The 12103-nt window shown below is 39.1% G+C and overlaps 1 protein-coding gene across 5 annotated transcripts in view; it reads right to left on the bottom strand.

Annotated features, from left to right (window-relative positions):
* The window catches only part of L2HGDH (L-2-hydroxyglutarate dehydrogenase), a 53914-nt gene that overhangs the window by 39960 nt on the left and 1851 nt on the right, over positions 1 to 12103 (bottom strand). For 3 of the 5 annotated variants that reach the window (XM_088839729.1, XM_088839728.1, XM_055436065.2), the window contains exons 2-3: positions 8113 to 8228; positions 6962 to 7113 (exon numbers count right to left, since the gene is read on the bottom strand). The exons of 1 other annotated variant lie outside the window; for it this stretch is intronic. In XM_088839729.1, coding sequence (XP_088695855.1) covers positions 6962 to 7113; positions 8113 to 8228 — 268 coding nt within the window. Of the gene's footprint in view, positions 1 to 5728; positions 5837 to 6961; positions 7114 to 8112; positions 8229 to 12103 lie in introns of those variants that run through there. One more of the 5 variants, XM_088839730.1, reaches the window with a different exon arrangement.

The following is a 12103-nucleotide window of genomic DNA, read 5'->3' as shown; positions in this document are numbered from 1 at the left end:
CCTTGATCTGGTAAGTGAAGTGAAGTTGCTCAGTCGTATCCGACCCTTTGCAACCCCATGGACTGTAGCCTACCAGGCTCCTTTATCCATGGGATTTTCCAGGCAATAGTACTGGAGTGGATTGCCATTTCCTTCTCCAGGGGATCTTCCCAACCCAGGGATTGAACCCAGGTCTCCCGCATTGTAGACAGATGCTTTACCGTCTGAGCCATGGGAGAGGCCCTTGATCTGGTAAAGGACATCTTAAAAAAAAACACCCCATAGCTGTCATTATACTTAATAGTGAAAGACTGAATGCTTTCTCTCTAAAATCAGGAACACAAGGATATCTACTTTGACTACTTCTATTCAACACTACATTAGAGATTCTATGCAGGTAAAGTTAGGCTTTGCATGCAGGTGAAGTCATTTCCGTTATGTCTGACTCTGTGACCCCATGGACTTTAGACTGCCAGGCTCCTCTGTCCATAGGATTCTCCAGGCAAAAATACTGGAGTGGATTTCCATGCCCTCCTCTAGGGGATCTTTCCGACCCAGAGATCAAACCCATGTCTCCTGGGTCTCTTGCATTTGCAGGTAGGTTGTTTACCACTAGCACCACCTTTAGCAGTACGTGAACCATGAACTTCCAGATGTACAAGCTGGATTTAGAAAAGGCAAAGGAACCAGAAACCAAACTGCTAGCATTCACTGGATCACAGAGAAAGCAAAGGAATTCCAGAAAAACATCTACTTTTGCTTCACTGACTACACTAAACCCTTTGACTGCTGGGATCACAATAAACTGTGGAAAATCTTAAAGAGATGGGAAAACCAGACCACCTTTCCTGTCTCCTAAGAAAGCTGTATGCAGGTCAAGAAAAAACCGTTAGAACCGGACATGGAGCAACGGACTAGTTCCAAGTTGGGAAAGGAGTACGTCAAGGCTGTATACTGTCACTCTGCTTATTTAACTTCCATGCAGAGTACATTATGTAAAACACCAGACTGGGTGAATCACAAGTTGGAATCAAGATTGCCAAGACTAAAAAAAAAAGATTGCCGAGAGAAATACCTACAACCTCAGATATACAGATGATAAATGGCAGAAATTGAAGAGGAAAGAAAAAGCCTCTTGATGAAGGTCATAGAGGAGAGCGGAAAAGCGGGCTTAAAACTCAACATTTAAAAAACTAAGATCATGGCATCCAGTCCCATCACTTCATAGCAAACAGAAACAGAAACAGTGGAAACATTGACAGACTTTATTTTCTTGGGCTCCAAAATCACTGCAGATGGTGACTGAAGTCATGAAATTAAAAGACACTTGCTCCTTGGAAGGAAAACTATGACAAACCTAGACAACATATTAAAAAGCAGAGATATTAGATATTACTTTGCCGACAAAGGTCCATATAGTCAAAACTGTGGTTTTTCCAGTAGATAGATATGTATGGATGTGAGAGGTGGGCCATAAAGAAGGCTGAGCGCCAAAGAACTGATGCTTTTGAATTGTGGTGCTGGAGAAGACTCTTGAGAGTCCCCTGGACTACAAGGAGATCAAACTAGTCAATCCTAAAGGAAATCAACCCTGAATATTCATTGGAAGGACTGATGCTGAAACTCCAATACTTTGGCCACCTGATGCAAAGAGTCAACACATTGAAAAAGACCCTGATGCTGGGAAAGATGGAAGGTAGGAGGAGAAGTGAGCAACAGAGGATGAGATGGTTGGATAGCATCACTGACTCAGTGGGCATGAAACTGAGCAAACTCTGGGAGATAGCGAAGGACAGGAAAGTCTGGTGTACTGCTGTCGGTGGGGTCACAAAGAATCAGACATGACTTAGCGACTGAACAATTCAACACTCTACTGTTGCATTGTACCACAGGTAGTAGGTGTTCAATATGCTACTGGAGATCAGTGGAGAAATAACTCCAGAAAGAATGAAGAGGGTACCGTGTAGGGCCACCCAAGATGGACGGGTCCTGGTGCCCTCCAAGAGTCTGTTTCCCCAGTCTTGATCACATGGACCACAAACTTGTCTAACTCAATGAGAGAGCCATGCCGTATAGGGCCACCCAAGAGAGATGGATAATGGTGGAGAGTTCTGACAAAACACAGTCCACTGGAGAAAGGAATGGCAAACCACTTCAGTATTCTTGCCTTGAGAACCCCATGAACAGTATGAAAAGGCAAAAAGATAGAATACTGAAAGATGATCTCCCCAGGTGGGTAGGCAGCCAATATGCTATTGGAGATCAGTGGAGAAGTAACTCCAGAAAGAATTAAGAGACAGAGCCAAAGCAAAAACAACACCCAGTTGTGGATGTGACTGGTGATGGAAGTGAAGTCCGATGTTGTAAAGAGCAATATTGCATAGGAACCTGGAATGTTAGGTCCATGAATCAAAGCAAATTGGAAGTGGTCAAACAGGAGATGGCAAGAGTGAACATTGACATTTCAGGAATCAGTGAACTATAATGGACTGCAATGGGTGGATTTAACTCAGATGACCATTCTATCTATACTGAATCCCTGAGAAGAAATGGAGTAGCCATAATAGTAAACAAAAGAGTGTGAAATGCAGTACTTGGATGCAATCTCAAAATTAACAGAATGATCTCTGTTCATTTCCAAGGCAAACCATTCAATATCACAGCAATCCAAGTCTATGCCCTGACCAGTAATGCTGAAGAAGCTGAAGTTGAATGGTTTTATGAAGACCTACAAGATCTTCTAGAACTAACACCCAAAAAAGATGTCCTCTTCATCACAGGTGACTGGAATGCAAAAGTTGGAAGTCAAGAGATACCTGGAGTAACAGGCAAATTTGGCCTTGGAGTACAAAACAAAGCACGACAAAGGCTAACAGACTTTTGTCAAGAGAATTCACTGGTCATAGCAAATACCCTCTTCCAACAACACAAAAGAAGACTCTACACATGGACATCACCAGATGGTCAATACCAAAATCAGCTTGATTATATTCTTCGCATCCAAAGATGGAGACGCTCTATACAGTCAGCAAAAACAAGACTGGGAGCTGACTGTGGCTCAGATCATGAACTCCTTATTGCCAAATTCAGACTGAAATTGAAAAAAATAGGGAAAATCACTAGACCATTCAGGTATGACCTAAATCAAACCCCATACGATTATACAGTGGAAGTGACAAATAGATTCAGGAATTAGATCTGCTAGACAGAGTGCCTGAAGAACCATGGACGGATGTTCATGACATTGTACAGCAGGCAGTGATCAAGACAATTCCCAAGAAAAAGAAATGCAAAAAGGCAAAATGGTTGTCTGAGGAGGCGTTACAAATAGCTTCGAGAAGAAAAGAAGCTAAAGGCAAAGGAGAAAAGGAAAGATATACCCATTTGAATGCAGAGTTCCAAAGACTAGCAAGGAGAGATAAAAAAAAAAAGCCTTCAGCAATCAACGCAAAGAAATAGAGGAAAACAATAGAATGGGAAGGACTAGAGATCTCTTCAAGAAAATAAGAGATACCAAGGGAACATTTCATATAAAGATGGGCACAATAAAGGACAGAAATGGTATGGACCTAACAGAAGCAGAAGATATTAAGAAGTGGCAAGAATACACAGAAAAACTATACAAAAAAGATCTTTATGACCCAGATAACCACAATGGTGTGATCACTCACCTAGAGCCAGACACCCTGGAATATGAAGTCAAGTGGGCCTTAGGAAGCGTCACTACGAACAAAGCTAGTGGAGGTGACGGAATTCCAGTTGATCTATTTCAAATTCTTAAAGACAATGTTGTGAAAGTGTTGCACTCAATATGCCAGCAAATGTGGAAAATTTAGCAGTGGCCACAGGACTGGAAAAGGTCAATTTTCATTCCAATCCCAAAGAAAGGCAATGCCAAAGAATGTTTAAACTACTGTACAATTGTACTTATCTCACACGCTAGCAAAGTAATGCTCAAAATTCTCCAAGCCAGGCTTCAACAGTACTTGAACCGTGAACTTCCAGATATTCAAGCTGGAAAAGGCAGAGGAACCAGATATCAAACTGCAAACATCTGTTGGATTATTGAAAAAGCAAGAGAGTTCCAGAAAAACATCTACTTCTGGTTTATTGACTACCCCAAAGCCTTTGACTGTGTGAATCACAACAAACTGTGGAAAATTCTTAAAGAGATAGGAATACCAGACCACCTGACCTGCCTCCTGAGAAATCTATATGCAGAACAAGAAGCAACAGTTAGAACTGGACATGGAACAACAGACTGGCTCCAAATCAGGACAGGAGTATGTCAAGGCTGTATATTGTCACCCTGCTTATTTAACTTATATGCAGAGTACATCATGTGAAATGCCAGACTGGATGAAGCACAACCTGGAATCAAGATGGCTTGCAGAAATATCAGTAACCTCAGATATGCAGATGACACCACCCTTATGGCAGAAAGTGAAGAGGAACTAAAGAGCCTCTTGATGAAAGTGAAAGAGGAGAGTGAAAATGTTGGCTTAAAAGTCAACATTCAGAAAACTAAGAACATGGCATCTGGTCCCATCACTTCATGGAAAATAGATGGAGAAACAGTGGAAACAATGACAGACTTTATTTTGGGGGGCTCCAAAATCACTGCAGATGGTGAGTACAGCCATGAAATTAAAAGATGCTTGCTCCTTGGAAGAAAAGCTATGATCAAACCAGACAGTATATTAAAAAGCAGAGACATTACTTTGCCAACAAAGGTCCATCTAGTGAAAGCTATGGTTTTTCCAGTAGTCATGTATGGATGTGAAAGTTGGACTATAAAGAAAGCTGAGTGCCAAAGAATTGATGCATTTGAAATGTGATGTTGGAGAAAACCCTTGAGAGTCTCTTGGACTGCAAGGAGACCCAACCAGTCCATCCTAAAGGAAATCAGTCCTAAATATTCATTGGAAGGACTGATGCTGAAGCTGAAACTCCAATAATTTGGCCACCTGATGTGAAGAACTGACTCACTTGAAAAGACCCTGATGCTGGGAAAGATTGAAGGCAGGAGGAGAATGAGACGACAGAGGAGATGGTTGGATGGCATCACTGACAAGATGGACATGAGTTTGATCAGGCTCTGGGAGCTGGTGATGGACAGGGAAGGCTGGTGTACTGCTGTCTGTGGGGTCGCAAAGAGTAGGACACAACTGAGTGACTGAACTGAACCCAGGTAAATTAGGCAAGAAAAAAAATACCCAGTTGAAAAAAGTAAAACTATCTTATTTGTAGATGACATGATCCTGCATGTTGAAAGTCCTAAGGAATACACACACCACCACCCCCACACACAAAAACTATTAGACTAAGAAATGAGTTCAATAAAGTTGAAGGATAAAGATCAATACGTAAAAATCAATCCTATTCTATACATTAGCAGTGAATAAATGCAACTGAAATTAAGAAAATAATTTTCCTCACAAAAGCATCCGAAAGAATAAAATATCAAGGAATAACATTAACAAAAGAAATGCAGGAACTGTACAATGAAAAATAAAAAATATTGCTGAAAGAAATTAAAGAAAATTAACATAAATGGGAAGACATCCCAATTTCATGTTTTGCAAAATTTAATATTGCTAAGATGGCAGCACTCCCCAAATTGATCTATAGATTCAGAATAATCTCTATCAAAAATACCACCTGCCTTTTTGGAGATACTGACAAACAGTACTGGCATAAGGACACACACACATCGGCGGAATAGTTCTTCTCATTCAGCCATTTCTACCTTAGCTGTGAGCTCAGAGTAAACCCAGCCTCGAATCCTGCCAAAGTCTGTTCTTCAGTCTTTGTTCTGGCTCCAATTCTGTGCCACTCAGAATAAATCAACTCATCTGGGGGAGGAAAAGGGACTAAAGATCTAAACATCAGAATTAAGGCTTTGATATTAGAAGAGAATCAGGAGCAAATTTTCATGATCTAAGGTTTGGCAATGATTTCTTAGATATGACATTAAAAGTACAAGCAACAAAAGCAAAAAAAAAAGATAAAACTACACTTCATCAAAATCAAGTTTCTCGGCTTCAAAGGATACCATCAAGAAAGTAAAAAGAAAATCCACAGAATGGGAGAAAATATTTAGCAATATTTTAAATATCATCATTACTATTATTTTATTTTTAAAATAAAAATATTTTAATATTTTAGCAGTAGTTTAGTAAATAAATATAACAGATAAGGGTCTATATTCAGAATATATAAATAACACAACTCAACAATAAAAAGACAAATAACTCAATTTTAAAATGGGCAAAAGATCTGAATAGGTATCTCTCCAAAGAAGATAAATGAATGGTCAGTAAGAACATGAAAGATGCTTAACATTATTAATTACTAAGCTTAATTATAAAAAAATCCACAGTGATATAGCACTTCACATCCTCTAGGATGGCTAAAATAAAGCAGACAATAACTGGTGTTCATGAGGATATGAAGATACTGGAATCCTCATTAACTGCTGATGGGGATATAAAATAGTATAGCACTTTGGAAAACAGTTTGGCACTTCTTCAAAATGTTAAACATATAGTTTCAATATGACCCAGCATCTCTACTCCTAGGTATATACCTGACAGAAAGGAAAACAAAGGTCTACACAAAAACTTGTACATGAATGTCCATAGCAGCATTATTCACAGTAGCCCAAAAGTGGAAACAACCCAAATGTCTATCAACTGATAAATGGATAAACAAAATGTGGTATATCGATCCAATGGAATACACAGAGGAATGAAGTACTGATTCATGCTGCAAGATGAATGAACTCTGAAAACACTACACTAAGTGAAAGAAGCCAGTCACAAAAGACAACATTTTGCATGATCCCATTTGTATGAAACATCTAGATTTCGCAAATTACGTGGATACAAAGAAAGAAAAGCCAGGTATTTTTTAAATACATTTAAGATTACTAAGAAAATACTATTTATAAATAAGTCAAGGCCCTAGTAAAATGCCATACCTTGCCACACTGCTTGTAGGAAATTCCCTTTTGGTTACAGTACTCGTAGATGAGGGCTGCACCTTGCACACATAATTTAGCTTTCAGAGATTCAGGTTTATAATAAATCCCACTATGTATGACACCACTGTTATGTCCGGTCTGATGAATAGCTATGGAACAAGAGAAATACATTTAAGAGAAAGTACATACAGGACTCATTCAAAACCCAAGAAGTGGGGGAATACAATTAGAGTTGAAGCTATTAGAGAACAGTATTTAAAACTCTGCCTGAGTTTATTCTTCCAGTTGGAGCACTGGTAGCTTCCCCAGCAGCCAACCACAGTATCTGTGTCAGGTTCCTCCAGCCCATCTCTGACTTTGACTATGACTTTGGGGTACAAACCCACCCCTCACCACCAGCAACCCACTTCAAGGGCCCAATATGTCTCTCTGCCTTTTGCCACAGGGTGTTCTCTAATCTTTGGGGGCAGAGGGACTCAACATCCCTAGGGACAATCCTCAAAGGGACAGAAGTTGAAGGGCACATGAGCACAATCCTAGGAAACATTAGGCAGCTCCTCAGAGGTCTCGGTGGAATCAAGCTCACAGCTTCAACCCGGACAACACACCTTCACAAGGTTTTCCCCCCTTCCCTGTTTACTCTCCCCACCCACTGACTCCTGCTTCCTTGGATAACATCACAAATAAATCACCTATTTTTTTTTTTAAGTCACTCAGTCATGTCTGACTCTGCAACCCCATGGATTAATACAGTCCATGGAATTCTCCAGGCCAGAATACCAGAGTGGGTATCCTTTCCCTTCTCCAGGGGATCTTCCCAACCCAGGGATTGAACCCAGGTCTCCCGCATTGCAGGCAGATTCTTTACCAGCTGAGTCACAAGGGAAGCCTATATCCAATATCCAGTATCCAAGTTCTAGTCCCAGGCTCTGCTTTTTGAAGAATCCAGACTGGGACACTAGCATTGACATTTAGATTGAAAGATGCAGAACTGACAACACGAGCAGGTGTTCAGGTTTATTGTTGTTCAGTCACGTCCTACTCTTTGCAACCCCATGGACTGCAGTACGTCAGGCTTCCCCGTCCTTCACCATCTCCCAGAGTTTGCTCAAAGGTGTTCGGGTTAAGCAACATGATAACATACATACCTAAATCTTTCTCCTTCTCCAGAATACCAATGGAAAGTGCTGGATGTCGCAGGATGAGTGCTCTGGCAGAGGCAAGCCCCACAATTCCGCCACCAATAATGACTATATCAAATGAGCTTTAAAAGAAAGCCATCTTTAAAGTAACACATGTTTAAAATAGATTTTATCAAACTTCACATTTTTATTACCAATGAACAATTAAACTATTAATTAGTAGTCATTAAAATCAAATGTTTACTGGGCTTTGTGATATTTGGCTTTGAAAGTTAATCAGCTCCAGCCAGCAGGCAGAATGGCTAGTTGCCCACGCTGATCTAAGTCTCCATTATACTCTGCATAAGCTGGCTCCATCAGTGGTTACTCGGTTAAGTATCACACTCTCCCCTACTAACTGTCAAAAATTCAAGTGCAGTATTCTTTTGTGCTTTTTTGCTTGTTTCTGGGTTTTTGCGGGTGGGGGGTTGGCCACATTGCACTCGCATGTGGGATCTTAGTTCCCCAACCAGGGACCTAACCCACATTCCCTGCATTGGAAGCATGGAGTCTTAACCACTGCACCACCAGGAAGCCTCCCAAGGGCACTATTTTTGAGGACAAGTTAACATTAAGTCTTTAACACCTTAGTGTGCAAAAAGTCATAATTATTTTATTCTGCTTAGAAGGAAACAGTGAGAAAATCAAACCTTAAGGAAATAAGTCGTCCAGAAATGGGCTCAGGCCAATTTTAGTCATGATAACTCTGATCACATGATCATTTAAAAAATTAGAAAGGGTATGTATAGTCTAACTCCACAGTGAGAAGCTTAAAAAATTACCATTAGCGTTGATCTCATGGTCAACAAATCTAGGTTTTATAGGAACCTGACAATTTCACTTTTTCACCCCACTTATTTGTTTTTTTTTTCACTCCCTCTTACATTATATTATTTTGATCTAAATTCTACACATCTATAAATATCCAATGTTATTTCTAAAAGAGCTCTTTAAAACACACACACAGTGTTATTATTCTAACCAAAAAATTCAGTTTTTAAATATCTGCAAATATTAACAATTAAACTTTAAGAAGAAAACACAGGATAAAATCTTTGGTATCTAGGGCTACTTAAAGAGTTCACATCAAAAGCATGACCCATAAAAGAAAAAACTGATAAACTGGACTTCATCAAAATTAAAAGTTTTTGCTTTGCAAAAGACTCTGTTAAGGGGATAGATAAGAAGATGAACAAATTGGGAGAAAACACTTGCAAACCATATATATGACAAAGGACTCAATTCTTGAAATAAACAAGTCATTTAGAGAATGGGCAAAAGATATGAACAAACATTTCATCAAAGAAGATAGATATAAACATGGCAAATAAGTACATGAAAATATACCTTTAGTCATTAAGGAAATGCAAACTAAAACTACAATGAGATATCACTACACCCCTATCAGAATGACTTTTTTAAAAAAAGTGATACCACCAAATGCTGATGAAGATGAGAAGAACTGGATCAACTTATACATTACTGGTAGGAATGTAAAATAGTACAGCCACTCTGGAAAAAGAGTATGGCCCTTTCTTAAAAAACTAAACGTGTTTACTACACGTCTCAGCGACTGTACTCTTTGGTATATATCTGGAGAAAAACATTGTTCAAAAGAATACATGCACCCCAGTGTTCACTGCTGGAGAAGGAAATGGCAACCCACTCCAGTGTTCTTGCCTGGAGAATCCCAGGGACGGGGGAGCCTGGTGGGCTTCCGTCTATGGGGTCACACAGCGTCGGACACGACTGAAGTGACTTAGCAGCAGCAGCAGCAGCAGTGTTCACTGCAGAGCTGTTTGCAATAGCAAATCATGAAGCAACTGAAATGTCCATCAACAAATGAATGGACAAAGATGAGGTGCATATATACAATGGAATATTACTCAGGCATTAAAAAGAAGAAATAATGCCATTTGCAGCAACATGGATGAACCTGAAGATTATCATACTAAGAGAAATAAGTCAGATAAAGATAAATATCATACATTGCTTAATTGGGCAATCTAAAAAAATGATACAAATGAACTTATTTACAAAACAGAAAGACAGACTTAGAGAATGAACTAATGGTACCAAGGGGGTAAGATGGGTGGGGGGAGGGATAGATTGGGAGTTTGGGATTGACAGGTACACATTGCAATATTTAAAATAGATAGCCAGCAAGGACCTACAGGGAACTCTGCTCAATATTCTGTAATAAGATAATGGAAAAATAATTAGAAAAGGAACAGATATATGTATGTATATAACTGAATCACTTTGCTGTATACCTGAAACTAACACAACATTGTTAATCAACTATGCTCCTATATAAGAAAAAAAAATTTTTTTTAATATGAATTCACTTGACATCAGATTTCTAAATTGTGACATAAGTCAACAGAGCGACTTCCTTCGTGGTCCAGTAGTTAAGATTGCACTGCCAATACAGAGGGTGAGAGTTCCACCCCAGGTCGGGGAAATAAAGTCCCACGTGCTGCACATTGTAGGCAAAAGACAAAAAGCAAACAAACAAAAGAAGCAAAAAAAAAAACCCAAAAAACAAAACAAAAACAACAACAAAAAAACAAGAAGTCAATGAAGTAGTAGTTTCAAGAAGAAAAAAAGGATTTCTAACCTAAACTGTATCATTTAAATATGAGGATTCAATAAAGATATTCTTAGATAAAAAAAGGCTACAGGAAATTTAACATGCAAGAGACATTCCTACAAACACTACTGTACCAAAATTCAATGAATTATTAACTCAAGAAGCTAAATACAATGAGGAAAACAAATATATAAAGATACATAATAGATAAAACAAACATACATAACAAAATATAACAAAGAAGAAAAATCCTTTATTTGAAAAGATTTATAAAGTAGACAAATCTCTGGCAATAGTAATGAGGAAAAAAGTGAGATGACACAAATAAATAAAACAGAATAATAAGGAAAAACACGTAAAGACATGACAATGATCTTAAACATAATCGAAGAACATCATGAAGATCTATGTGCTAATAAATTTGATCATGTAGACGAAATGAGGTGAGGGACTCAAGCAAAATTACTGAGACAAGAAGAAATAGAAGTTTTGAATCAGTTGCTATAAACTAGTCATCAAAAGCTTTCCACCTAAACACACACACACATGTGTAAAATTTACCAAAATTTCAAGGAATGGATAATCTCTATCATCGAATATGTTCCAGAAAAATTAAAAAAGTTGAAAACTCCCTAACTCATTTTATTAAGTACCTATGACTCAGGTTCCAAAACTGGATGTTGGTGTTGTTTAGTCGATTAGTCATGTCTGTCTCTTTTGTGACTCCATGGACTGGATCCTCTGTCCATGGGATTTCCCAGGCAAGGATACTGGAGTGGGTTGCCATTTCCTTCTCCAAGGGATCTTTCCAGTTCAGGGGTTGAACTCGTGTCTCCTACTTCGCAGGCAGATTCTTTACCATTGAGCCACTTGGGAAGGCCCTAACGTGATAAAGTGTTAGTTTCCCAATTATATCCAACTCTTAGTGACACCGTGGACTGTAGCCCGCCAGGCTCCTCTGTCCGTGGAATTTCCCAGGCAAGAATATTGGAGAGGGTTGCTATTTCCTTCTCCAGGGGATCTTTCCAACCCAGGGACTGAACCCAGGTCTCCTACATTGCAGGCAGAGGCTTTACCATCTGAGCCACCAGGGAAATCCCCAAAACTGGATAAGAAATACAAAAAAGCGTATTCTATACAAGTAAAATCCAGCTGAAAGAATATAAAATAAGATACTATTTATCATAGCAACAAAGCAATAAGGGAATCTAAGAATTAACCTAAAGAACTTCACAAAGAAAAATTTTAAACTCTATTAAATAACAAAGGCATGCGTGTGTGCATGCTCAGTCGTGTCCAACTCTTTGCGACCCCACGGAGTATACTCCTCTGTCCATGGGGTTATCCTGGCAAGAATACTGGAGT

The sequence above is a fragment of the Moschus berezovskii genome, chromosome 9 (genome assembly GCF_049115385.1).
Source record: "Moschus berezovskii isolate FMDL1 chromosome 9, NW_MosBer_1.0, whole genome shotgun sequence".
In the NCBI taxonomy this organism is placed as follows: Eukaryota; Metazoa; Chordata; class Mammalia; order Artiodactyla; family Moschidae; genus Moschus; species Moschus berezovskii.
This window is presented reverse-complemented; position numbering and strand designations above follow the sequence as displayed.